The 25,529-nt window shown below is 43.2% G+C and overlaps 1 protein-coding gene across 2 annotated transcripts; it reads left to right on the forward strand.

Annotated features, from left to right (window-relative positions):
* Positions 1–302: 302 nt before the first annotated feature.
* Positions 303–25,529, forward strand: LOC135175205 (CD99 antigen-like). 2 transcript variants are annotated; one of them, XM_064143008.1, is made up of 10 exons: positions 303–732; positions 16,031–16,066; positions 16,413–16,448; positions 16,924–16,956; positions 18,810–18,851; positions 19,825–19,896; positions 20,879–20,920; positions 21,405–21,515; positions 22,289–22,342; positions 23,675–25,529. In XM_064143008.1, exons 1-10 carry the CDS (start codon positions 657–659, stop codon positions 23,698–23,700), a joined length of 528 nt encoding a protein of 175 aa, XP_063999078.1. In that variant the 5' UTR covers positions 303–656; the 3' UTR covers positions 23,701–25,529. The 2 variants fall into 2 exon arrangements, with proteins under 2 accessions (XP_063999078.1, XP_063999077.1); XM_064143007.1 differs by having other exon boundaries at positions 309–732; positions 22,286–22,342.

Raw genomic sequence — 25,529 nt, forward strand, 5'->3', positions numbered from 1 at the left:
AACAGAAAGCTCTGTGAAGAGACAGCCCCCTGTGAACAGGGGACGTGAACAAAACAGGGGTGTGCCAGGGCTAACTGAGCCAAGTGCTTAAACCCTGGAGCTTATTTCGTGCAGAAAACGGAGCCTCCTTTCCGGCACCCTCAATCTGGTGTCTTCCCCTGTTCTCAGGCGGACTGCACGGGAGCGGTGAGGGCTCAGCAGCACACAACACCACGCTCCGAAGCCGTGCTCCTTCTCCAGCTCGCCGAAGCCGGGATGCCTTGGCCCGGCCCGCACGGGAAAAGCGGCTCCTGGCCTCAAGCTGACGCCTACCAGCCCACTTTGGCGAACGGTGCCGCTCCACCACGGGCGCGGCAATAGCGGAGTAAGGGCCGCCCAAGCGCCGCGCCCTGAGGGCAGCCGCGGGAGCTCCGCCAGCCCCCGCCCCGCCGCTGCGATTGCAGGCTGAGCGCTGTCCCGCCGCGGGAAGATCCCCGGCGGAGCAGGCTAGGACGAGCAGCGCCCTCCCTGCCCCCGCGGAGCGGGGAGCGTTCCCGGCCTGACAAGCGCAGCCGCCTGGGCGTGTCTGTGCCGCGCACCCAGTCCCGGGAGCGGCACGGTGCCGCCCTCTGATCGGGCGGCTGCTGGCAGCGGCCATCAGGGAGCGGGCGGCGCGTATGAGGCAGTCAGCCATGCGGCGCTGGAGAGTCCTACCCGTGTTGGTGCTCCTTGCCGTCGTCGTCCCTGCAAGAGGTGAGTGGGGGTGGACATCGGTCCTGGCACAGACTCTGTCTGCCCCGCCGAGCTGTGGCCCCGGGGCGGGGGGCCCTGCGCAGCCGCTCCGAGCGGAGACGGGAGGCTGGGGGTGGAAGGGCTCGCGGGCGCCAGGAGCGCGCGGGAGAGCCGGCCGGGTCCCTGGGTGCCGCCTGCCCCTGTCTGTCAGGGACGGGGCAACGGCGCTCCGCAGCGCCAGCCCTTTGCGGGGCTCTTTGCCTCAGTTCGGGGATTGTTATCCCCCCCCCCCCCAATTTCTGTTAACTACCTGGAACTCCTGACTTGTTTTGAATCATTCCGGTCAATACGTGGTATTCCCTCCAGTGGGACGCCCTTGGGTTCAGGGGGGTCCTTGAAAGGGGCTTGCAGGGGGTTTCAGGGCGGCGGAGAGCTCTGCTTGGAGCTCGGCTTCCATTTTAGGGAAGAGCGGAGTTGACAACAGCTCCAGTGCATCAGGCAGCTACTCCCCAGAAAGTTTGCTACCCCACGAGAGCAGCCTTGTGAGAGTGAAGTTATTGTGGCCAGGCTGCAAGATAAAGCACAGCAGCACGTTTGCTGAGAAGCTTCGGTGTATATTAGGGACGATTTTCTTGAATCGTGATCAAAACAGTGTGTATGGAGCAGCACATTGGTGTGCGGCATAAAGGGAACGCTTCGGGCAGGGGAGAAAAGCAGCAAAGTTCCCAATAACAAGGTTTTTTTCAGGAACAAAGTACCTGAACCGGACTCTGTACTGCAGACTCATTTCCCATTTATGTTACTGTTAGGAAACCTTTTTTTGTTGTGGTTTTATTTGTTTTTTTGTGATGCTAATAAGCACATTTGATGCTATTCCCAGGTATTTTATTGCAGGTGCTTTGTAAAAGTAACACTGCAGATCTTAAACATTTGTCTCTTTGCTGTAAGAGGATGAAAAATACCTGTTTCTAGCACTGACTAGAAGCTGTTAAGTACTGCATGCAGGATGCCAGCTGCGCAGTTTGGTGTCAAGCCTGTTTGAATTAAGTTCTGCTGTGGCCTTATTGTGCTCTTAGCTGCTGGGCTAGCAAATCTGAGCCCTTGGAGAAATAGTACAGTAATTGCTTTTTAAAACTGACAGGTGATTCAGGCTGCTAACACTCAGATACCACCTTGCTATTTACATGGAAACCTTGCTTCACTACCTCTGCAATCAGTCATAGCATCATAGAATCAACCAGGTTGGAAGAGACCTCCAAGATCATCCAGTCCAACCTATCACCCTGCCCTAACCAATCAACTAGACCATGGCACTAAGTGCCTCATCCAGTCTTTTCTTGAAGACCCCCAGGGATGGTGTCTCCACCACCTCCCTGGGCAGCCCATTCCAATGGGAAATCACTCTCTCTGTGAAGAACTTCTTCCTAATATCCAGCCTATACCTACCCTGGCACAACTTGAGTCCTCACAGTCATGGACAGCAAGAGCTTTGGGATGCTCTTAAAATATGGAAGTGTTTGCAGTCACTCAAACCCAGTCTTTCTAAACTTCATGCCAAGTAGTTTGAAGATGAAGAGGGGGTGTGTGTGTCTGGTTCCTGCTTCACCAGAGGGAAAGTGCACAGAAACTGCCTTTTGGGGTTTTATATTGAATTCTGAGAAAAACGATGCTACACTTTAAAACAGTTTGCCCATAGAAAGCTGGTTAACTTATCTGGGTACTGGTTAATGCCAATAACACAAATCAAGTAGGATTATTCTGGGCAGTTTTTCCTTGAACAAAGTGTGTAAGAATTTGAGTACCGTTGGGAATGTCAGCCTGGGGAGGGTGGGGCCCTCAGGGGCATTTCAGATTCGTGGTGGTGCAATCTTAAAGAGAAGGCAAAGCCTGAATGACATGCTCCCGAAAGTTTCAGCTTCACTGCTGTTAGGTTGTGTGTAGTCTGAATTTACAAAACTGCTAGGGGAAGTGAAGGGTCTTACAAAAGAGTTCAGCAGCTGTGTGATGGTTTGCAGGTGACTGGTTTGACTGGGACTGGGTGCTTTCACCATTCAAGTGGATGAGTCTGTCTCTGGACTGAGAACTTCTTGAGGGATCATCCATTTTAGGCACATGAAAACTTTCAGTGTTAAAGCAATATTCAACCTATCATAAGGAGTTGAATGTATTATTAATCAAGGATGAGCTGGCTTTGAAAAAGAGCTTCCAGTTTTAACCTCAGAGTTGGTGTTTAAGTGTTTTGTCATCTGCCAGGCATGAGCTCTGCAAGTCAGGCATAGTTGGAATTGAGATATCATTGAGGCTGGATCCAGAGTAAGGTTGAATGTAAGTTTTTATATCATTGATTTCTGTAGACAGTCTGACAGCTTGGCTCTGATGAGAAGTGGGATCTTTCCATTTTGCTCCTCCTGTGTTTGGTCTGGTGCCCATTGGTGAGATTGGCTGAGATTACTCAGCCTGATAAATCAGCAGATGACTAATCTGCTGCATTGAGTTTGCTCTGCGGAGTGTTTGATGGGTGTCAGAGCTAGCACTAGGGAGTGGCAGGGCCAGGCACTGCAGAGTAGAAATGGGGTGGAGGCAGGGTAGGAGAGGGTGGGAGGCTTCCTGCTCTGGCTGGCTGTGAAGTGTGAGACCAGCACAGCCATCGTACACCTGCAAAACCACCACATTAGCCAGCACCTAGTTACAGAACTACACAAACAAAACAATTACTAGACAGCAGATCTTCTGTACAATTTCTACATAGAGCACAGGACAGCAAAAGGAGAATTACACCAAAACTCCATACATGCTGAGTGACAGACCCATGGCACAAAAGCCCCCCTTATCTACTGAAGGAAGACCAAGGCTTGAAAAGCTGTCTGCTTACTGAGGACCTTGGTAATGCATACTTTCAGTATTCTTTGCAAGAATTTGGTAGAGCTTGTTGGTTGAAACACAGTTGCCATGAGAAACGCTTGTGGTAGTGAACACCCAGAGGTGAGGAAAGTACACACTGGAAGGAGGTTATCTGTATTGTAAGATCAGTAGCCTAAGGTGCATTACAAGTGGAGATGCCTTCTTTGTAAAACCATTGTAATTACAGGGCTGTGAGCAGAGGAAAGGAAATGCTGGTGCCTCTGGCTTCTTGTTGAGGCAAGTCAGGGTTGAGAACATTGACTAGATGGATGAAAGATGGTGAAATGAGCCTGCCCAATCTAGTAGATGAAACTTACAGTTGAGGCAGGGGGGTGGCGCAGGGGCTTCTGGGGACTGAACTCTCCCTTGTGGGCTCTCATTTGCCTTTTAAATCTGATTCAAAAACAACTACACAACTTTGGTTTTACTGAACAGTTTTAGTAGCAGTGCTAATGTGTGTGGATGGCGTCACAATCTTGAAAAACACAGCACATTTCTCCCTCTTGCTATTTCCTTTGCTTTGAAATGGCTAAAAGGTGTTTTTTTTTCCATGTGTTGCTATTTATATAAAATGGCCACTGCACTGTTACGTCAAAGTGACATCACTGCAACAGTCCTTCAGCTTTCCGTAGTCAGGGTGATTGAACTTGGCAGGAGTTAAGCATGATTCAGCCGACTGCTGTCCAGCCAAGACCAATTGCAGTGTTTTTATGATATTGTTCTGGTACATGTGGTGGGGTTGGCTGCGCTTGAGAAAAGGCTCTGCTTTAACTCTTGCTGTCTTGAACCTCTCACAGCAATCACCTTGCCTTTCATCAGAGTACAACTGTGTTAGTGAAATGCAGTAGTAATAATAATCTTTATCAGTTCTGATCATCTTGCCAGGGGCATGCTCCTTTCTTTTAGCCAAGCTGCTTTTCCATGCTCTGCCGCAGGAGCCTGCTCTTTGGACTGAAACAAAAGTATGTTGAGAGAAAACAGTCTCAACTTGGGGAACTTTGACTTAAATTAGCTTATGGCTAGTGAACATCAGCTTCTAATAGTGGATTTGGAAACTGAAGCAAAGAAAATGGTCAGTCAAAGCCCTAAGTGTTCCCTTTTTGCTTCACCGAAGCCAAACACTCCTAGGCACCCCATCTTGTCCTTGCTGGTTTTCACTGCAGGTTAGGTGCAGTCCATCCTCTGCTCCTTTAGTGAGGTGGCTGGCAGAGCAGAAATATCATGTGCCTAGTAGTTCCTTTCCACTGCTCCTCCTTGCTTCCTGCTGATTTTCCACTGCATCCCTCTGCTTCTCAGTGTCCCAGCCCCAGTGAGGGTCTCTTACTGCTCCTCAGGTCTGTTGCTGCTTTTGTGTGAGTGGACCTAATTTGAATACCCCCAAGCCACTGTACCTGTGGTGTGTCCTTGCCTGGGTGTGAATTGCTTACAGCTGCAGTCTCTTGTAGATGTGTGCTGTTGGCATGGAACCTCTACTGCCCGGCGCACACATCCCCAGTCGCATGTCCCCTCTCCTGTCTCACCTTCTGTGAGTCTCTCGGACCATACCCTTGTGTGTCACCTACCCTACTGGCTGATGCTCTTTCTTAGGTGTGTTCCAGCAGATGTACTCTGTGCTCCTCTGACCGATCGAAGGTTTGGTGTGCACCAGTGGTGTTAGTGCCAATGTGACATGACTGTAAGCAGCACAGGGCAGTTCATGGCCTCTTCCCAGACAGGACACCCTGCAACCCTCTGCCCAGCATCTGCCCACATTCTTGAGCAATATGTACCCAGGAATTGTTTGGGCACACGTCTTACCTGCAAAGGCATACACAGTATAGTTTATGAAGTAAAATAAGATTATCTATTCTGCGTATCAGCACATAGGTAATTACATGATCACTTTTCCAAAGGCCACTTAGTAGATAGTTTCTGGTCCTTAATTGATAAGGACTGCTTCCATAGGGATTTCAATTGCTGCAGGATGTATACAAACTTGTGTCTTGATTCTGGTGTGCCCAGGACTGGCTGGTACTTTGTCGTGCAGCTGAACCTGGGATAAATGGTGTCTTTCAGGGCTGCTGTGTTATCTAGCTGCCTCACAGCTTCACAGAGGCAAGATTACCTTGGCCTGGAGTGCAGTTTGAAGGAGGCCGTGTACCATTCCACCTTTCCATATGCCTGAGGATGAAGGAGATTTGATGCACCCACTCCACTAAACAGGCTTCCTCTTACTCTTGAACAGCTATGGTTTTGAAGTGACTACTGAGTCCAGCCAAGCCTGTATTGCACCATGCCAACAAATATGTTTGTTCCATCTAGAATGCTGTCTATATTTTGTTCCTACGTAAAAAAAGCTAGCAACCCATTTCTAGCTTTGCCACTTTGAGGACACAGCCCCAGACTTTATTGCTAGAAAGGAGGGGGAGATCTCCTAGCTTTACCACTGTGAGGACACAGCCCCAGACTGTATTGCTTGAAAGGAGGGGGAGATCTCCTTGCAGGTTTCTTCAGACATCTCTTTCTCCCATCATACTAGTTCACCATTCACATGTTCCATGTTTTGCGTGACTCCACAGATCTCACATTGTGTATCTGCTTGCATTGTGACTTCCTGAGACAAATCAAAGATGTGTTCTCCACCCCGATGCATGAGCAGCAGTTTTGTGGACCCACCTATCTAAAAATAGCTTTCCTTTATGCTCACACCTTAAATCTGTGCTGGCAAGTTGAGCTAACTGATGAGCCTAGTTACTATGTTTCTCAGTTTGCTTTTGAATTTAAGGTCTATATATTAACACTGTGTGTTCAAGTGGATGTTCCTCCAAGTGGCTGTTGTATTACTTTCCATTCTCCTGCTTCTGAAATTGGTTTTCTTCACTGCTGCTAGTTCCTGTGATTCCAGTATTTGAGCCTTTTCTGTACTGCATTAGTGATCACTGAGGAGTCTGTGGAAGCCACTGCTTCTTCTGAGTGTTTTCCGAGGCAGCTCCAAAGGCCATTACTTGTTCAAGCCAGTGGCAGCCTCTCATCCCTTTGTAGGTGGCAGCTTTAAAAGTTTTGTGAATGATGGCTGTGGCAGAGGATAGGGCTGTGATTCCATGCCTTGCAGCAGCCAGTTCCGAGTGTATATTGCCCATCATTCCAGGTGAAGGCAATTGGGATCTCACTTCTTCATCTAGAGGGATTGAAAAGAAAGCATTTGCAACATCAGCTGTAACACGCTAGGTGTATTTTTTGGCTTCTGAGTCATGCAAGAGTTGCCTCATTCCTGGAATTACAGCTGCTAACACAGCAGCTACATAATTCAGAGCTCTGAAGTTTGTTGTTAACCACTATTCTCCAGTATATTTCTGGGCAGGCTGAACAGGACTGTTGCAATGTAAATGTTAGGGAGCCCCACTGCCATTGTTTTTCCAGGGAATTAGTTGCTAATTACTTTTTAAATCTCAGCAGTGGCCATTTCATCAGTTCTGTTTGCTAAAAGCAAATTATTTTTGTTGCTAAGGGCTTGAATGTTTCCAGGGATGGGACATCTGCCACTTATCTGGGCAACCTGTCCCAGTGTTTCATCACCCTCGCTGTAAAAATCTTTTTCTTTGTATATAGTCTGAGTCTTCCCCTTTTTATCTTCAAGTCATTACTCCTTGACCTATTGCAACAGGCCTTGCTAAAAAGACTGTCTCCATCTTTCTTACAGGCCCCTTTTAAGTACTGAAAGGATGTAATAAGGCGTCTGAGGTCACTCCTTGGTCACCAGGGGGCTCACTGCGTTATCAGCCCATTACCTAGACCCTGCAAGTTATTCCCAGTACAAAGAAGCAGTGTTCCCACTTGTGTGTTGTACCGTTTGCCTCTTTGCTCTTCTCTTGCAAAAGCACATAGTGGCAGCAACAGCACTGAGACAGCTTCTCTGTAGGCTTGGGACCAGTGCTGCAAAGGCTAGCGTTTGGATGGTTGCTTGGTAACATAAAAACTTGGTTTTAACACACATTTTAATTAAAAAATAATCTTGTTTTCTCTCTGCTTGTAAACTCGTGGTGTGGAAAGGACTCCTCTGTTTGCTGCAGGAAAGCACTGCAGTGATACTCATCACAAATTCCATTCAGTGTGCCTGGGAAGCTCAGAAGAATCATCCAGAAGATTTTCTACAAAGAATTCCAAAAAAGTCATAAGGCAAATTCCTGTGAGAGTCCAAGAACTTAGTCCATGGTGTAAGGGCTGTTTAGGATCATTTTTCTGAATGCAGAATAGTTCCTCTAAAGTACATAATTAACATGTCAAACACAGGAACCATCCTAATATGTTTGGGGTAAAAGATACTTTTAGATGAAAACAGTTCCATTCTACGTCAGGTCTCATCACAGCATCACTGGCTGAGTAACAAATAGTTGTTTGCTTTATGCAGATTTCAGTCACTTCTGAACAAACATCTAAGCAATGACATCTTTGACTGTACTTGGAAAACCTGTTCATTAACTGCAGATGCTAATTCTGCTCTAATTTGCTCATGGCTTGTGTCCTGTAAAACTCCTCTTGGATCTCTCTTTTTCTTCAGATTTTTTCACAAGAAATGTTAATTCATTTTTTGCTGTGTGCATATTATGCAAGAGGTTCATTTCACTTTGAGCAAAAGAGTTTTAAACTAAGTAAGATCCAACTTTGTTTTTAAGGATAACATTTGTTCTTTCATCAGGTAAATGTTATGACTCAAGATACAAGTCAATCTTTCCATGAAATGGAAGTTATTTTTTGAGGAAACACTATTTTAATTCTAGAACTGTCTTTTTCATGCCTTTGTGCTTAACTGCAGGAAATCGTGCCTGCATCTTGTACATTTGTGAACTAGTCCAATATTCTGAAGGAAAAGTAGAGTGAAAAGATGGTGTAAACTTGGACAGCAGGTTCTGCAACTCTAGTTATACATTGCAGGTTGGTAGTATTACTGGATTATTGCAGCCACAAAATTACTAGAGACCTTTTCTACCTGGAAAGAAAGGAGTTACACTGCTTAGACTTACATTTTTCTACTGCTTGTTTGTTCCCTGTTATTTGCAGGAAAATATTGAATCGATCTGAAGAGCCAAGGGGGCTGTTGGTGATGGTAGTAGTAGCATGATGTGATGAATTAAAAATAAGCGAGGCAAATGTGTTAGGAAGGATCCAGTTTTTATTAGAGCCGATGCTATTGTTGGACGAAGCAGACAGCTCTGGAGTCACACAAGTCCTTGTTAAATTTAGAAATGAGAGATTTCAGGTTAGGGTTTGGGGAAGCCTATGTGGAAAGCTTCTGGGTAAAGCTATCTTCTTCTGTGTTTCTATATTTATCTTTCAGTCTGCTGTTCATCCCTTGCCACCACCTTGCCATGCCTGTCTGTGTTCTTCTGCCTGCCTCTGAGTTTATCAATATATCCTGAATGCCAGGCATCATGTGAATGAAGCCCAAATTCAGTAGTTAACTTCACCAACTATTCCCTGCCCTTTCCCCCTGAAAATGCAGCAAATGGTTATAGAGACATCAGTTCTTCAGATCAGAGCTTTCCCTGCTTGTCTTAGTCAGCAGATTTCCAATCTGATTTGACATTCCTGCCCTCTCCCCTTCTCACTAAAACTTCCAGCTTTCCTTTGTGCTACTTTGGTCTTCTGTAAAAGCCAGCTCTTTATTGTGCTAAGCAACACTTCAGGCAAGAGCTGCGATTCTGAAGCTTGTGGTGGCAGCAAGCTGCCAACTCTGAATGAAGCCAGACCTCCGATTCCTTCTTCCTCTTCTGTGCCCACTGCTGCTTCTGCTCCTTTCCTTTGGGTGTTGCCATTGCACCTGTGACTGTCTTCACTGCCAGTGCTATACCCAGGCACAGCTCCCTTCAGCTAGCAATTCTTACTTGTCCTGAGGAAAAGTTTTCTATCCACTCCTATTTCTTTCCAGTGGTGTTCTACAATTTATAGTGCAGACTAAAGTCTGATATGTATAATGGCTGCCTGCAATTGATAACACTGCAATAGAAAATGCAATTTGCATTAGAAGGTAATGTGGAATCAGAGTGGAGATGGTGGATCTGTTTCTTAGGGTGGACGTGGAGAACCACTGCTAAGTTTTTTTACCTAAATACAGCAGAACAGAAGTATTTTCACAAGATGCACTTGAACTGGAAATGCTTATGGCCTTGCTTTGAACACATTCCAAGTGTTTTGCAGAGCACATAAATGCATTGGAACTACTAAGAATGTAGCCTTGGTGCAGAAGATACTTATATTGTTCCTCAAACAAAAATAATGCAGGATGTAAAGTGGAAAAAAAGAAAACCCACGTTTTTAAAGTGAGAAACAAAAAAACCCCTCTCATCTGACAAAACCTGTGCCACGTTTCTGATTTGACATCTACCTGTGGCTGCCACTTGGTTGGATTCTAACTATTGTGTTTTCATTTTTCTGACTTTGGTAGCTCAAACTAGTCACATTGCTGTGGGTGCACACAGTATCTGTGTGCATTATTGTCCTTCAGAAGTATTTAGTAATTTAGGGTACAAAATTAGTTAAAGTAGGAAAAAATAAGCATTTTACATACATGAAGTAGAACAAAGGAGTCTTCTCTTCTCTCTTGACCACCTGGGCACACTGCTGGCTCATCTTTAGCCTACTATCTATCAGTACCCCTTTCCTCCTGGCTGCTCTCCAGCCACTCAGTCCCCAGCCTGTAGTGCTGCTTGGGGTTGTTGTGGCCAAAATGCAGAACCCTGCACTTGGCCTTGTTCAATCTCATCCCATTGGCCTCTGCCCACCCATCCAGCCTGGCCAGGTCTCTCTGCAGGGCTCTCCTACCTTCCAACAGATCAACACCTGCTCCTAGCTTGATGTCATCTGCAAACTTACTGATGCTGGACTCAATCCCCTCGTCCAGGTCATCAATAAAGATATTGAACAGAGGTCTTCAAGAAAAGACTGGATGAGGCACTTAGTGCCATAGTCTAGTTGACTGGACAGGGCTGGGTGCTGGGTTGGACTGGCTGATCTTGGAGGTCTCTTCCAACCTGCTTGATTCTATGATTGCCCAGAGAAGCATGCTGCTGTCACATCATGTACCCTGGGGCTGAAGCTAGTCTTCACGTTTCCAAACAGGGGCTTGTGTGGTGCATTGGAGCTCAAGCTGTGAAATCCTGGTTCACTGAATTGTCACTTAATGCAGCTCTGTCTCAATTAATCCCTTAATAGGAAATATCAGTAGGAAGACAGACACTGAAACATGTCAGGGTTTGAAATGTGTGCAAAACAATGGATTATTTTATAAAATGAGATGACTAATACCAGCACTAATTCAATCTCAGAGCAATGGCTGAAAATAGGAGTTGAATCATTGCAAACCTCTGTACTGGCTCTGGTTTCCTCTACTTCCACCTTCCCCTCAGGAAACTCTCATTCTAAACCCCAAAGTCTTCCTCTTCTTTCTTTTAGCAAAAGCTGTAGTAGCTATTTTTAAGTATGTAGAGTGAAGAGACTCAAGCTATAGCTGAACAAGCAACTGTGAAAAAGAGTCTAAAAGTCAAGTCAATTTTACTGTTCAGTTAATGTTTCTGAGTGGATTACAAAGTTTATTCAAGTTTTGCTATAAGTATGCAAACTGTATTGAACTGGTAAGACTTCTGGTGAGGAAGGTAAAAGAAACAGGCTGTAATATGAATTCTCATCTTACAAGTATCAGCAGACATCAACCAGTCCTGCTTATGATAAGTGATAATTTTAAGATGCTGCAGCAGAAAGTGTTCTTCACATCATCAGGGATGGTGTTGCTGATGTCAAGTGGCTTCATGCTTAATGCAGAGTGATGTCTCTGTGGTTTAGGGCACCTGTGAGTAAAAGTACCAAGAATGCAAGAACAGTTACCTAGAACTTTGAAAATTTCATTGTGCTTAGCACTTCCAGCTACAAGGACCATCATACAGGCTTTGAATTATGTAATGCTAGGTGATGCTTCATCTAACACCTGCAACCTTCATCAAGGGTAAGCTGCATGTGAATGCAGACAAAATTATGCTTCTGTCTTCTAGTTGTGATTTTGCCTGTGTGTGGTGATTCATCACAAATTTCCTTTCTTGATGTGTTGCTGCACATGTGACTGATGGAGGAAGTTTCCAAAGGTTGTGTCAGCTTCTGCAGCATAGTGTTCATGTGAGTAATCTGTAGCAGTTAGCTGGCAGTGTTGATGGGATTTTGCAAAGGACTCCTATTTATGTAGTTACTTGGATCTCAGGAATACCCTCTAGCTCATCAGCTTTTCAGAAGCTTATGTTTCCTCTTCTGTTTTATCTGCTGGTTTTGCCCCATGTAACACAAACTACACAGCTTACTGAGGACAACCTGATGAAAGCTGGCCTCTGGTATCCGAGCTATGGACATGGAAGGAAAATAGCACAGACACTTTGGAAATGTTCCTGAATTTGCCTTTGTCCCTAGGATCTAGAAAAACTTGTTGTATTGTGCTTTATATGCAGTATAATATCTGCTTGATTTGCAGATAGTTTTGCTTAGGCTAAGTAAATGTCTTTAAGCCTAGTTACTCTGGGTGCTCCTCAAGCCTGTAGGGAGTACAGCTCATTCTTCCCCACTTTTCCTTCTGGGTCTTGCTTCTACTCTTATTCTAGTCCTGAAGCTTTCTGCTGTCTGCTTGTTTCTCCTCTTGAACCAGCTGAATCTCAGGTGCTGAGCTTCTTTCCTTTCAGACTAAGTAATTAAACGTTTAGTTTGGGTGGACCCACTCATACTAAAAGATTAACAACTAGAGTTGTAAAAGCAAGTGCTTTAAAGAGATATGAAAGTTGGTCTTTATGACAGCAGGGGAACACCCAGTATTTTCTGGGAAAGCAGACCACTGGCACTTCATAGTGCAGAGTACTGTAGTAAGTTCCCTAAGTTAGTGCCTCTGTTTAGCCCATATCTAGGGCTAAACTGTAGCAGTTGCTCTTACCACCTGATAACCCTTCCACAGCAGGGAAAGGGAATCAGGAAAAGAAGACCACAGGCTGAAATGAAAACAAATTTAGTGAAATAGCCAAATTAATACCAATGTCAATGCAAAATATATACACTCAGCCCAGCATAAGTGCAGCAGTCACAGTATTCAAGAAGTCAATCCTCAAGAGAAGCAGACTGAGAAGAAACCCAAACAGAAAGCAATAGACTGTCCATTCCACAGCAAGCTTTTTCTTTATACTGAGTGTGATGCTCATGGTGTGGGATACACCTGTAGCCAGTTCACATCAGCTGTCCTGGCTGACTCAGAACTGCTAACAGCCTGCAGCCCCTGGCTAGCCTGGGATTGTGCTCCAGCAAAACTAGGACAGTTAGGGTTTGGCATTTTCTGCTAACTAATTGAGATAAAGTGATGTATTTGAGAAGCATGACATCTTTCTGTGTGCTTGAGAATCAGAACTGGGGTTCACAATATTGAAAATTCCAGTCAACAGAGAACTCATTTTTTTCTTCTATTAATTTTCAGTTTTATTGCTCTCTCAAAACATGTCTTATGTTAGACTGTCAGTCAGCAGTCTCATCCTCAGTTATTTCTTCATGAAGACCACATGTGAGCATAGCCCCTTGAAATGGCAGTGTCACTGAATACACACTCTTTTACACTGGTTTCACCTTTTGAGTGTGGCCCTGGGACACACTTCATCTAGCCTCTCTTCTGCTCCAGGTAAAAAAATCAGCTGCACTAAGGCATAATGTTGGATGTATGGGCTTGTTTTTCCCTCTGTCACTTCTTTAAGAAGAAATGATGCTCTTGAAATATACCCACCAATGTAACATTCATTGCCTTGATGGTATATGGTTAACCTTGAGACAGATGGTGTTGGCTCATTCTGTGGTTACTACTCTGCTAGACTGTTTTGAGGAGCATGCATCTTCAGTAGATACTTCTGCCTGCCTTCTCAGAGTTAGGTTAGCAATGCTACAGGCTGGGGGCAGAGTGGCTGGAGAGCAGCCAGGAGGAAAGGGGCCTGAGGGTACTGGTAGATAGTAGGCTGAAGATGAGCCAGCAGTGTGCCCAGGTGGCCAAGAGAGCCAATGGCATCCTGGCCTGCATCAGGAACAGTGTGGCCTGTAGGACAAGGGAGGTTCTTCTGCCCCTGTACTCAGCACTGGTCAGGCCACACCTTGAGTGCTGTGTCCAGTTCTGGGCTCCTTAATTGAAGAGAGATGTTGAGGTGCTGGAAGGTGTCCAGAGAAGGCCAACAAGGCTGGTGAAGGGCCTGGAACACAAACCCTATGAGGAGAGGCTGAGGGAGCTGGGGGTGTGCAGCCTGCAGAAGAGGAGGCTCAGGGGGGACCTCATTGCTGGCTTCAGCTACCTGCAGGGAGGTTGTAGCCAGGTGGGGGTTGGTCTCTTCTCCCAGGCAACCAGCAACAGAACAAGGGGACAGAGTCTCAAGTTGTGCCAGGGGAAGTCTAGGCTGGATGTTAGGATGAAGTTGTTGTCAGAGAGAGTGATTGGCATTGGAATGAGCTGCCCAGGGAGGTGGTGGAGTCACCATCCCTGGAGGTGTTGAAGCAAAGCCTGGCTGAGGCACTTAGTGCCATGGTCTGGTTGAGTGGATGGGGCTGGGTGCTAGGTTGGACTGGATGATCTTGGGGATCTCTTCCAATCTGCTTGATTCTATGATTCTCTGTCTGATCAGGGCCTGGTTCAGGCATTTCTCCCTGTAGGGCTATATAGCCTGAGAGTTGTATGTGCTAGAAAAACTGAAACAAGCCAGAATTCAGATTTGGGGAACAACTGATCCCTGTTTCAGTTTCTCTTGAGTGTTTTGGCTTTTTTTTTCCCCTCTTCATGCAGAGGTTTCTTGGTGTAGTCTAAAGAAAGAAGTAACTTCAAAGGTAACTGAGGTTTGGGTCTTAGCGACTGCTCATTTTGCTGAGGTTTTAAAAACTGTCTTTGCAAGATGTAGGCTTTGGGTAAATGACTTGCAAATATTTTCCATTCTATAAACCAGTTTTTCATAAGGTAAGTATCTAAAAGAGCTCACTTTGAAGTGCTTGTTTTTTATTCCTCTCTTCAGACTTTGCAGTGGTCCGTTCTGACTCCTCTTCTGTAGGTATATTCATAAAAGAGAAAAGGCAGACATAGAGTTTCATAGATTCATAGAATGGTTTAGATTGGAAGGGGGCTTAAAGGTCATCTACTTTACCACTTTTTAACATATTTATTGATGATCTTGGTTCAGGCATAGAGACTGTAATCAGTAAGTTTGCAGATGACACCAAGTTAGGTGGCAGCATTGATTTGAATGAGGGTAAGAGGCTCTTCAGAGGAACTTGGATAGGCTAGATCAGTGGGCCAGCATTACTGGAATGAGCTTCAACAAGGCTAAATGCCAGGTTCTACTTGGGTCACAACAACCTCAACCAGTGCTTCAGGCTTGGGGCAGTGTGGCTGGAGAGCTGCTTGGCAGAAAGGGAGGTAGGGGTTGTAATAGACAGACAGCTCAATATGAACCAGCAGTGTGCCCAGGCTGCCAAGAAGGCCAGTGGCATCCTGGCTTGTATTAAAAATGCTGTGGCCAGCAGGAGCAGGGAGGTGATTGTCCCCTTGTACTCTGCTTTGATGAGACCACACCTCAAGTGTTGGGTTCAGTTTTGAGCACTGCAATACAAGAGAGATGTGGAGGTGCTGGAGCGGGTCCAAAGGAGAGCAACGAAGCTGCTGAAGAGCCTAGAGAATTAATCTTATGAGTAGTGATTGAGAGAGCTGGGAATGGTTAGTTTGAAAAAGAGGAGGCTGAGGGGAGACCTCGTTGCTGTCTACAGCTACCTGAAGGGACATTGTGGAGAGGTTGGAGTTGGTCTCTTCTCACAGGTAATTGGAGACAGAACAAGGGGGAATGGCCTCAAGCTGTGACTGTGTAGGTTTGGATTGGACATTAGGGAAAACTTTCACAGAGAGAGTGGTCAGGCATTGGAGTGAGCTGCCCAGGGAGGTGGTTGAGTCACCCACCCTGGATGTGTTACAGCTTTTATATTGGCCTTTGTGCTCCAAGGCTTTTCTTCACGCTTGGATCTTGTAAAGTCCTGTGAATTGGAACTGTGCCTCTGCTCGTTTTGTAGTTCAGTGGAAAGAAGACTGGGAGAGAATATACTGTGGGTGCAGTAGCTGTGACAAGAGTGAAAGATTAAGTATGTTATATTAACTGTAGGAATATCTGTTCTGGTCCTGTGGATTTTTTCTGTTGTGACAGTTTTTAGTTTTGTTCCTTTGGGGGATGTGTGGATGGTTGTCTGGGTAAGTAGAGAAGAATGTCTGTCTTCAGTCCTCACTTGGAATGTTCTTCTAGTCAGGTGAGGGAAGCTGAAAACATACTTCAAGTTAGATCAGAGATATGTTTATGACTGATAAGGGTTGGGTTTGAGTCGAATCAAGTGTTCTTACTGTTGCTTTCTTCTTCTACAGGCAATAGTGATTCCTTCAACTTAGAAGATGCATTTGGTAATTATTGCTCTCTTGAAAATTTTGGGAGGTAGATGGGAAAATACTGTCTGCTGTTTTACTCTGTATGCTTCCAAGTATCACAGCATGACCAAGCATGACACCTTCCCCACATACTGTTTATTTAAATCACAGTAGAGTGGTCAGTCTATGGATATGTTCCTGTAGAACTGAAATTTGTCTTTGAGAACACTCAGAGATTCTTCTTAAGGGGAAAATGTCTTGCTGTATAGATAGATCTTGTGCTTTTCATTGTATAGACTTAGGTTTGCATTTATCCTTCATGCATCTTCTAAGCAGTGCATAAAATAGTATTTTTTCTTTTTTTCCTAACCATCCCTGGCAGATGTTACAAAGAAGCCGACACCATCATCACATTTGGGTGAGATCTGATTAGCTCATAATGCCTTTTACTGTAAAGTTAAATGTAGTTGTGCAGACTAACTTGCGAGCCTGATTTTTTCAAACCAATGGCACACAGAGCTGTGGTATTTCGATAAAAGAAGGCAATTCCCTAGCTGCAAAAGAATTTCTACTAGTTCTCACACAAATTTACTTTGTGATCCTATAAAGCTTAAGGACCCTGTGAGAATGCCTCTTGTTGGCTTTCAATCTAAGTGTTTTAAGCTTGCCCTATTTGAGCTTGTCCTTGGCGTGTTCCATCGTTACCAAAATCAGTATCTAGTTTGGCAGATAATACCTGGTAGCTCCTTGGTCCTGTTTCCATGGGTCACTGTTGAATGAGCATGCCATTGTATTCTTGGTGAAAACAGTGTGAGGTACATACTTTATGTAAAAATAGTCTAAAATGATTTCATTTTTTCATTACATTCTAAATTTCTGTTCTTTCTTTGTAGATGATTTAGACTTGCAAGATGCTCTTCAGCCTCGTAAGTATCATGTTTTCCTGGATACTGCTCGATGGTACTTTGTGCAATATCTACCCATCCCCTATTATCTAAAAGTAGTAAGAGTACTGAGCTGATTAAGGTAATAGACCAGATAAAAATAAGTGCAGCCTAGTTATGGTTACTTGCCTTCAGTTTGAAGGATCTGGATCATAAAACTTGCGTTTATTTCACTCATCTCTTATCCAAGCCTTTCTTGTTTCATTCCTGTGTCTTCACTAGATGGCACTAATTCCATAAACTATTACTTATGGAAGTATCTGAAGTAATCTCTTCCTTTCCAGGAAGTAATTTTAGTAGCACAAGGAAACATTAATCTCTTTGAAATAATATGAGGAAAGGTTCTCTTTCTAATACACTTTGGGTTTGCTGTGTGGGCAGCAGTAGAAAGTGCAGTGTTGATTTCAGTCAGCCAGTAAAATATGCATCCAGTTTGGCAGATAATGCACAGCTGCTTTTTGGGTACCATCCCTAGACCTGTTGCAGGGTGGAAACTTTCCCTGACACAGGGCATACAATTGTAGGACAGTAGCAGTGTTTGCTGCTCTGTCTGGTTTAACCCTTTGAAATTTTGTCTCTCCTGAAGCTATTTCCAGCTCCTGACATTTTTTAAACGGAGCTGTCTAACAGAAACAGTCGACTGAAAGAATCAGATGAGCTTGAGCACCTCTGTTCAGTCTGGAGAAGAGAAGAGTCTGGAGAGACTGCGTTTCAAAAGCTGAGAGGGACCTACAAGAAAGCTGGGGGAGGCTTGTAGAAGTAGAATGAGGGGCAATGGTTTTAAATTGGAGCATGGTAGAGGTACTGGCTGGACATAAGGAAGAAGGTCTTTACAGTGAGTGTTGAAATACTGGAAGAGGTTTCCCAGGGATGTGATTGAGGCCCTGTCCCTGGAGATGTTCAAGATCAGACTCAATGTGGCCCTGGGCACCCTTATCTCATTGGAAGTGTCTGGGCCAACTGCACAGGGGTCAGACAAGATGACCTTGAGGGTCCCCTCCAACCCAATGCAGTCTGTGAATCTCTTACTGAAGAGAGAAGATCCTGGCAGGCACTGAAGGTGCCTGACTCTTTACTTTGAATATGCAGAGAGCCTAGGGAGACCTGATATGACTTGTGCTAGAGCTGGGTAGAGGGAAGACCATGAAATACCAAGAAGTAGCATGCAGGAGAAAGGAGCTGCTAGATTGTTTCAGCTATTGGTGAAAACACAGTTTTAGAAAACAAGTATTGATGTCTTAACTTGATATTGGCACCAAACAGTACAGAAGCAAAATGACTTGAGACCTCTGATTCTCCTACTTTGTGGCAAGTTAAATGAACTGTCACTGTGAGAGTCATGTTTCTAGTTCTGTTGTGTGTATCTTGTCTCTATATTTTTTCCTTTATTTTTTCTTCTCTCTTTTTTTTTTCTTTTCTTATTTGTAAAGTGAGATACTAACCTTTCTTACTGTTTAAAATCCGATGATTTTAAAAGAGGAAACAGACAGGTAATCTGTACCTGGAAAAAAGCCTTAAAGAAGTTCAACGTTTGAAATCAGGTGTGCAAACTAAAATGTTAGGTGACAGTTAGAGAGTTCTTCTGTATGTGCTCAGTTCTAGCAAGAGTCTGACACACAGGCTGATGAGCAGAAACACTGTTAATTGCATTAGAGTACCATGATTAACCTTAAGTAAACAAACATCCAGCAGTAGCTATTGAAAATGCCATGGTGAACGTCTGGTATCATCTTATTTAGCTCAGATGGTCTTTCAAAAGTCCTCTATAGGTTCTGCTTTTGGTCTCTTCACATGAATAACTTTGCATATTTTGTTCTAACTCTGTTTATCAACAGATGACCCCAAGCCAAATCCACCTTCAAATCCAAGAGACTCTGGTAAGACTGATGTATTGGAATTCTTGAACAGTAGAAAAGGATTTGTTACTCTTTCCAAATCCCTTTCTGAGTTACTGTGTTGTAGGTTCACTTTGGATATTTAAACCTTTTTTTTTTTTTGCTATATCTCTCTTTTGTGTGTAAATAACACCAAGCAAGGTCAGTGATGGTGCCATTGTCCATGATTATGGTGGTAAAAATTCCTTCCCTGGAATATAAGCTCTGGTTCTTGTTTCTTCTCCTGATTGATTTGCAGCAGGTCTCTGCTATCCCTCTGATAGGATGCTTTTAGTTTTGCTGCTTCAAACAGATTTGCTTTCCATAAACTAAATATTCATTTGGCAGCAGAGGGAAAGAGGCCCAGTGAAGTAGTATCCAGTGAGAACAGAGAGGGACTGGTTTAATGTCCTGCAATAAATCAAAGAAAGGAAGGAATTATATTTGGGTCTTTCAACTTTCATGGAAATAACTTCAGTGGCATGTTGAACTGTGGCATGTTGAACTCTTTTTGTCCTCTAGCTACTGTATTGTACAGGTTTAAAAGGCTGATTATGCCTCAGAAATCCAACTTTGAAGACATATTCAGAGCTGTGGCCTTGAAAACACGTGATACTTTCCCGTCCATGTCCTTTCTCTGCTTTAGCAGGACAGTGATACTTGGGCTGTTCCAGTTAAATAGGAGCTTCTTACTTGCTTAGCCTGTGACTTGTGCAGTGCTTCCTGCTCTTGGACAGTGTCTTCTCTCAGTTGTTCAGGAAATTCAGAGGCAGAAGTGCTGCTATCAAAATGTGCAGTTCCAAGCTGAAGGGACTTGAGACTGGGAGACCTTTTGAAATGTGAGCGTGTTGTGACTGAGCCTAAAACTGCTACAAACCAGCTGAACAATATAGAGAAAACTTCCTTGTTCTTATATGCCTGGAAGCGTCTTTTTAGTGGAAAGCATGTAAGGTAATACTGTTTTTACTTCTTATAGGCAACTTTGATGATTCAGATCTGTTTGATGGCAATTTACCTAAAGGAGGTGGCGATGGTAGTGGCAGTAATGGTAAGACTGTAGCTTGTGTTTCGTGTAGATCTTACTGCTACCTAAGCTTTTGATGAAAGCTCCCATGCAAACTGGTTAACATTGTTTAATTTGTAGCACCTTTCTTTCTGCTATCTGAAGCTTAAAAGCATACCTTCCAGTTCAAAAGCAACCTGTTCTGCCTGCAGAAAAATGCCAGATAATTAAGGGGTAAAATCTTCAATGATTTTTTCAGGTGGGTTTAAAACTGAGCTGTCAGTGTGGTACTTATAACAAAAATCACCACGATTATGGTTCTTAAAGGCATCCAGATGTTCTTTTCAGATCTTCTGTGACATTTCTTTTTGTTCTTGTGGCCAGCAAGCTCATGGATGTGCAATAAGGCTTTATTCTTAAAAGTTTCATCTGTTCCACAGAATGAATTGTTTCTTAGATTTCAAAGTAATGTAAGGTATGTCTACTTTGAGTAGTATAAAACTGCTTTCATGTCGTACCAAACTCCTTGAGTAATTGTCCTAATTGTGAGTAATCTGCCTTGTCTAATTGTATTGGCACATCTTAGTACAGAGATGGTCACTGGGAGCAAGCTGAAGTAGTGGTCATCATTAGAATGAGATTAATCATCCTTCTGTGTGTTAAGTGCAACTTTGCAGTTTTTCTGTCAGAGTTAGCTTATGTGTCTTGATGTGGTGTTGAGATGCACCTCTGATTACTGACTTCTTCAGGAAGTTATCTGAGACAGAGCTTACTTGTGATACTTTTTTGGGGAAGCTTTCACCTTTCAAGATTCCTTTGGAGCACTTGAAAATGAAAATTGGACAGGGCTAGGAAGCACCTCTTGAGACTTCTGTGGTGTTTTCATCTGCACAGGTTTCTGCATCAGTTATCAAACTTACAGATGGGATGCATTCTTGCAAGGTTATTTGACAAAAAAAGGCATCCAACAGTGACATGACTGTCCTTCAGACATGTGAAATCTAAAACCTTTTGTTCATTTTTACAGAACGGAAGGGCGCAAGTCCAGAAAATGACAAAGACTCCGAGGGTAAATGCATACATTTATGTGCATGATGGTGTTTGTGTGTGTTAAGGTTGTTCTCTGGGGCTTTGTGTAATGTTAATGTTCTGCTGGAATGGTCACTGCAGTAATGGGTTTTAACTTGAAAAACTTTTGTGGGATCTAGAATGCTTCCTTTTGGGTTCTCCTTTCACAATTCTTTTTAATCTCCGTGTTGCAAATGACTTGAAACTGTTCCTGTCTCAGAGCTGCTGGTGCAGCGATTGCTTGCATATGCATAGATCTGGCAGTGAAAGGGTAGGGTTTTTAATTAACTTAACTTACATGTGCATGCATAAGTGGCTCAACAGTAGGCATTACTAAGAAATCAGTGGTTGCAAAATGAGAAAATTCAGTTTTCATTATTCACAAAGGAGTTGATTATGACAGCTTCATGTAATAATTTCAGTTTATTGGAAGTGTTCATGAGGATTTACTCAAACCTTTGTTTTTGGTTTTTTTTCCCCTCCAGGTTCTCAGGGAGCAATAGCTGGAATTGCAAGTGCTGTAATTGCTACTGTAATTGGAGCAGTATCTAGTTTCATTGCTTACCAGAAGAAGAAACTCTGTTTCAAACAAAGTGGTAAGAATTCTGAATTAGTTTTGTTTCCTCCTTGTCTGAAGAGATGCATTTTTGTATTTATATGGGGCTAGACATTGATGCATAAGGTGGATTTAATAGCAAAGTGAATTTGTGTTCGTGGGAAGTAGCATCTCTTAGTAATTATCTAAGAGAGAGTGTATGAAGAATACTTTGCTCCTTCTAGAAGCAGACAAGACTTCAGGCTTTGCCTTTCTTAAAATAAAAGCACTTCCTGCTAAAGAGTAAGGAGAAGTCACTGAAAAAAATTATGTCATTAAGACAAATTGAGTGGGGGTTGGGGATTAGAGTCTGTTTTAATGCTGCAAAATGCTGTAATTTCTAATTCTGTAAGTTTTGCATTTGTGTCTTCACAAGATGCTTGCCTGCATACAAGTTTTCTGAGAACTACTCGTGTTCATCCTCAGCTGTTTCTTCTGCAGTCAGCTGTTCCTTGCTGTCTGCTTCTTTTCCATCTAAATAATATGCAACTTAGATGAGAGAACTTTGGGAGTACTGTAGGTCATTGGTTGGTGAAGGGAGATTAAGCAGCCATCCAGCAAGACACTGAGAGCTCTGTAATTTGGGAAGTTTGGAAGATGAGTAACATCTACCATGCATACTAAAATTAGGATGCAGGCAACACAAGGAAAAGCCAACTACTGTCAGTAGCCCACTTTATTCAGTGCTGTTTCTTCTCACAAATTATTCCTAATAATCAACAACTTTGAAGATCAGAGAATTTGGATGCTGTATGTCTGTTTGTTTCCCAGCAGATGAAGAGAATGTGAATATGGAAAGCTATCGGGGAGCACAATCTGAGCCTCCTGGTAAGAAAAGAATATAGGTGGAAGATCAACTTCCTGGTGGAAGTTTATGGAAAGGAAAAAAGTGCTTTGTTTTATTTTTTAAAAACATATGGAGCTGCTGTGACAACCACTTTAGAACTGTGTCAGGCTTTCAGTCCTGATAGTTTGGCTACTCTTCGCTAGCCTTTTATTCTTTGAACATATCGATTTATCACCTTGAGAAGTCCTTGAATTACAGGAGCTTAGAGAAAGTAAGGAATCAAATTCTGCCTGCAAAAGTGTTATTAAAACCAATTGCAAAAACATACATGTGATCTATAACTGCAGTGAGCTGATGGATGTTTCATCAGTGTATGTTGTGTGTGTTTGGAATCTGATAACCTCCTTGATTGTAACCAATACAGCACTCTGCAAGAGTGTGTATTAACAAATGCTAATAGTGTTTGGGCAGAGGTGAAACCACACTGGAAGGAAGGACTCAGCTTATAAACATGCTGTAAATAAAAGGTTCTCTGCAAGGTTCTCTGCTTTTATGACAGAATCATCAAATAATAAATCTTTCTACAATGGTGACAACTACTTAAAGATCCCTCTTAAAGAAATAAAACCCCTAACAACCTCATCCTTCCAAGTATGGTTGTTTAGGCTTGACAGAACAGGTAATTAACTCCAAGAAAGCCATAGATAGAATATAGGTGAAAACTTGGCTTTCTAGCCTTTTTAACTGGGCATCAAAGTAGTCCAACCTTATGCTGAAGTTTATTAAGTGTCTTTGAAACACTGAATATTAAAATCTCAATGCATTAGCTCTGCATTTGGTGATAGAGTGTTGATACACCCATATGACTTCTAGTTAGAAGCAGTCTTGCACTAGGCCAGGTCAGATGGCACAGAAGAAGAGGTTTGTGCTTTCATGTCATCTTAGCTTTGACTTCCTGAAATTGTAGATAACCTAAGCTAGCACTTTCTTTCAGTAACCCAGTTTTTCTGTCAGTTATGCAGACTGTACTCCACTTTGGTTTTGCATTTGCAGAACTGCAAGTCTGAAACTATGTATTAGGCTATGCTGCAAGTGCATATAGCTACATGGGTCTGGTAGGATGTGGCTACATGGATCTGGTAGGATGTGGTTATATGAGTGAGAATCTGGGATGTTATATCCCTTAGTATGCTGGATGCTGGCTTTACAGAATCAAGCCTCTGCTTACCTGACTTTATTGTTATGTTTTCAAATGCTCACTGAGAAGTTTGTTGCCCATATATGCTACTACATAGTAATATGTAACTTAGAATGTGTACTGGCTTAGTGTGCTGATCTTGTACTGATTCTGAGTTACTATTCCTTTTTTGTAGTTCAGCGCACACTTCTGGAGAATTAAACTAAAGAAAAGGTGATGAAGAACAGAACATTGAAACTGGATAGAGAGCCTGCATTCTGCCTGGAAAAAAAACAAACTTAAAAAAAAAGGAAGAAACAGACAAACAAGAAAGCATAATATGAACAACAGAGTCCGAAGTTGCACGAGAAAACAGTTCCTGTTTGAAACACCTCTGGGAGTGTGACTTAGATCTGACTATTTCTGTATGGTTAGCCCTGTGAAGCGTTGTTGCACACCAATACATGGCCTTAATGACAGGAGGGTGAAGTATGTCATGCCTTTACATTCTTGCCTTTACCCCTGTGACAAACAGGTGTGTCTCAAGCGCATTCAGTATGTTTAACTTTTCCTTACCTCTCAAACAACAATAAGCAATTAATGTTTTGCTATAGCACTGCTTTCAGGCAGTGCAGACATTCTTCTAGTATCCTGTACGCAGTGAGTGTACCAACCAAACAACTCAGTGTGTGTTGTGGGCATCCAAAAGCAAATGGCTCACCCTGCGTGGGTGTGGGTGTTGCTAAAATAAACTGTAGCTGCTTGGGTCAGCCACCAGGGAAGAGATGCTTGTTCTTGAGTGTCCAAGGGACAAAAATCCAGCTTTGGGGTTTTTTTTTGGGATTATTTTTTTTCCATTACTTCTGTCTGGTACAGATTCAGAACACAGAAACTGGTGCACACAGACCCTCCATCCTTTCTGTCTCTGCTTAGCAAGTATAGAGCTGGTCACATGTGGAAAAAAACTGATTTTCAAATCGGAATTCTAATGTGATTGTATACATCTGGTGAGGTTGATGTTTGGTGGCTGTCTAAACAGTTGTGGATGAAGTATGGGGGAGTGGGGACTAAGGCTTCCCTAATCAAAAGCTTAACAGGAAATAACATTGAGTACAGAAGGCTTATCATAGGCACTTAAAAGACACAAACAGTATTGCAGTTCAGAAGTGCACTGTAGTAGCAAGACTGACCAGAGCAGCCTAGCCTCACTCCACAAGCATCTGTACATGTGAAGATTGCTTTTGGACTTGTCATCAGGAAGAGGACCTGTGCTGGCATCCTCAACTGCAACTGCTCATGAGCTTTCCCATGGCTCGTGAAAGCCACACAGAGGGCTCAAGGATCTGTTGAAGCATGGAAAACTGCAACTCATAACAGTTAAAGGACTAAGTCTGCAGTAAAAATCAGTTCTGTCTGGAAAGGTCTGACCAGGTCTCTTGGCTTTCATTCTAATTGGTTTCAAGTGTAATGCAGTTTTACATTAAGTGTCTTACTAATGTGCTTCAGCCACCTGCAAAGTTCTACAGAAGTGACATTTTGTGGAACATCTCAGAAGTCATTATGAATTTGGATATTAAACATGTAAATATATCTCTGCATTCAACCATGAATGTATGCCAAGGATAATTCATTTAAGAATTTCTTGTACATGTTTCTTAGCTTGCAACAAAGCTTTACACAGACTTCAGTATTTTGTGACGGAATTAATTTGTAAACCTCTTTTTGCCCCACTTCTGCTTTTAGTATAAAAAGTGTTAAAACCTTTAAGGTGGAAAAGTGATTTTTTATATGAACATGTGACCTATGTAAATACAAAGAAATGAAGTGTACTGCTTACCTGCATGAATAAACTGGTATATCAATGCCAAATGTCAAGAAAACAGAATTAAGCCAGTATTTGTTAGGAAAAGAATGGCAGGGGAAGCTCAAACTAGCTTTTGGCTAACCAGACTCTTGAATCCTTATGCTTTTGCAAGCCTAAAAATTACTTATTAAAACCTCCTACCAACATTGTGATTTTTCTAAAAATAAATTCAAAATGGAAAAAAAAA

Source organism: Pogoniulus pusillus, chromosome 5 (genome assembly GCF_015220805.1).
Source record: "Pogoniulus pusillus isolate bPogPus1 chromosome 5, bPogPus1.pri, whole genome shotgun sequence".
NCBI lineage: Eukaryota > Metazoa > Chordata > Aves > Piciformes > Lybiidae > Pogoniulus > Pogoniulus pusillus.

What these genes read in the sequence shown, in the direction of transcription:
- LOC135175205 (XM_064143007.1), top strand. Translation starts at nt 657, where the DNA reads ATGAGGCAGTCAGCCATGCGGCGCTGGAGAGTCCTACCCGTGTTGGTG. An exon ending in CGATGGTAGTGGCAGTAATG is followed by an intron (nt 19,897 to 20,878) that starts GTAAGACTGTAG and finishes TCATTTTTACAG; the next exon opens with AACGGAAGGGCGCAAGTCCA. An exon ending in AGCACAATCTGAGCCTCCTG is followed by an intron (nt 22,343 to 23,674) that starts GTAAGAAAAGAA and finishes CCTTTTTTGTAG; the next exon opens with TTCAGCGCACACTTCTGGAG.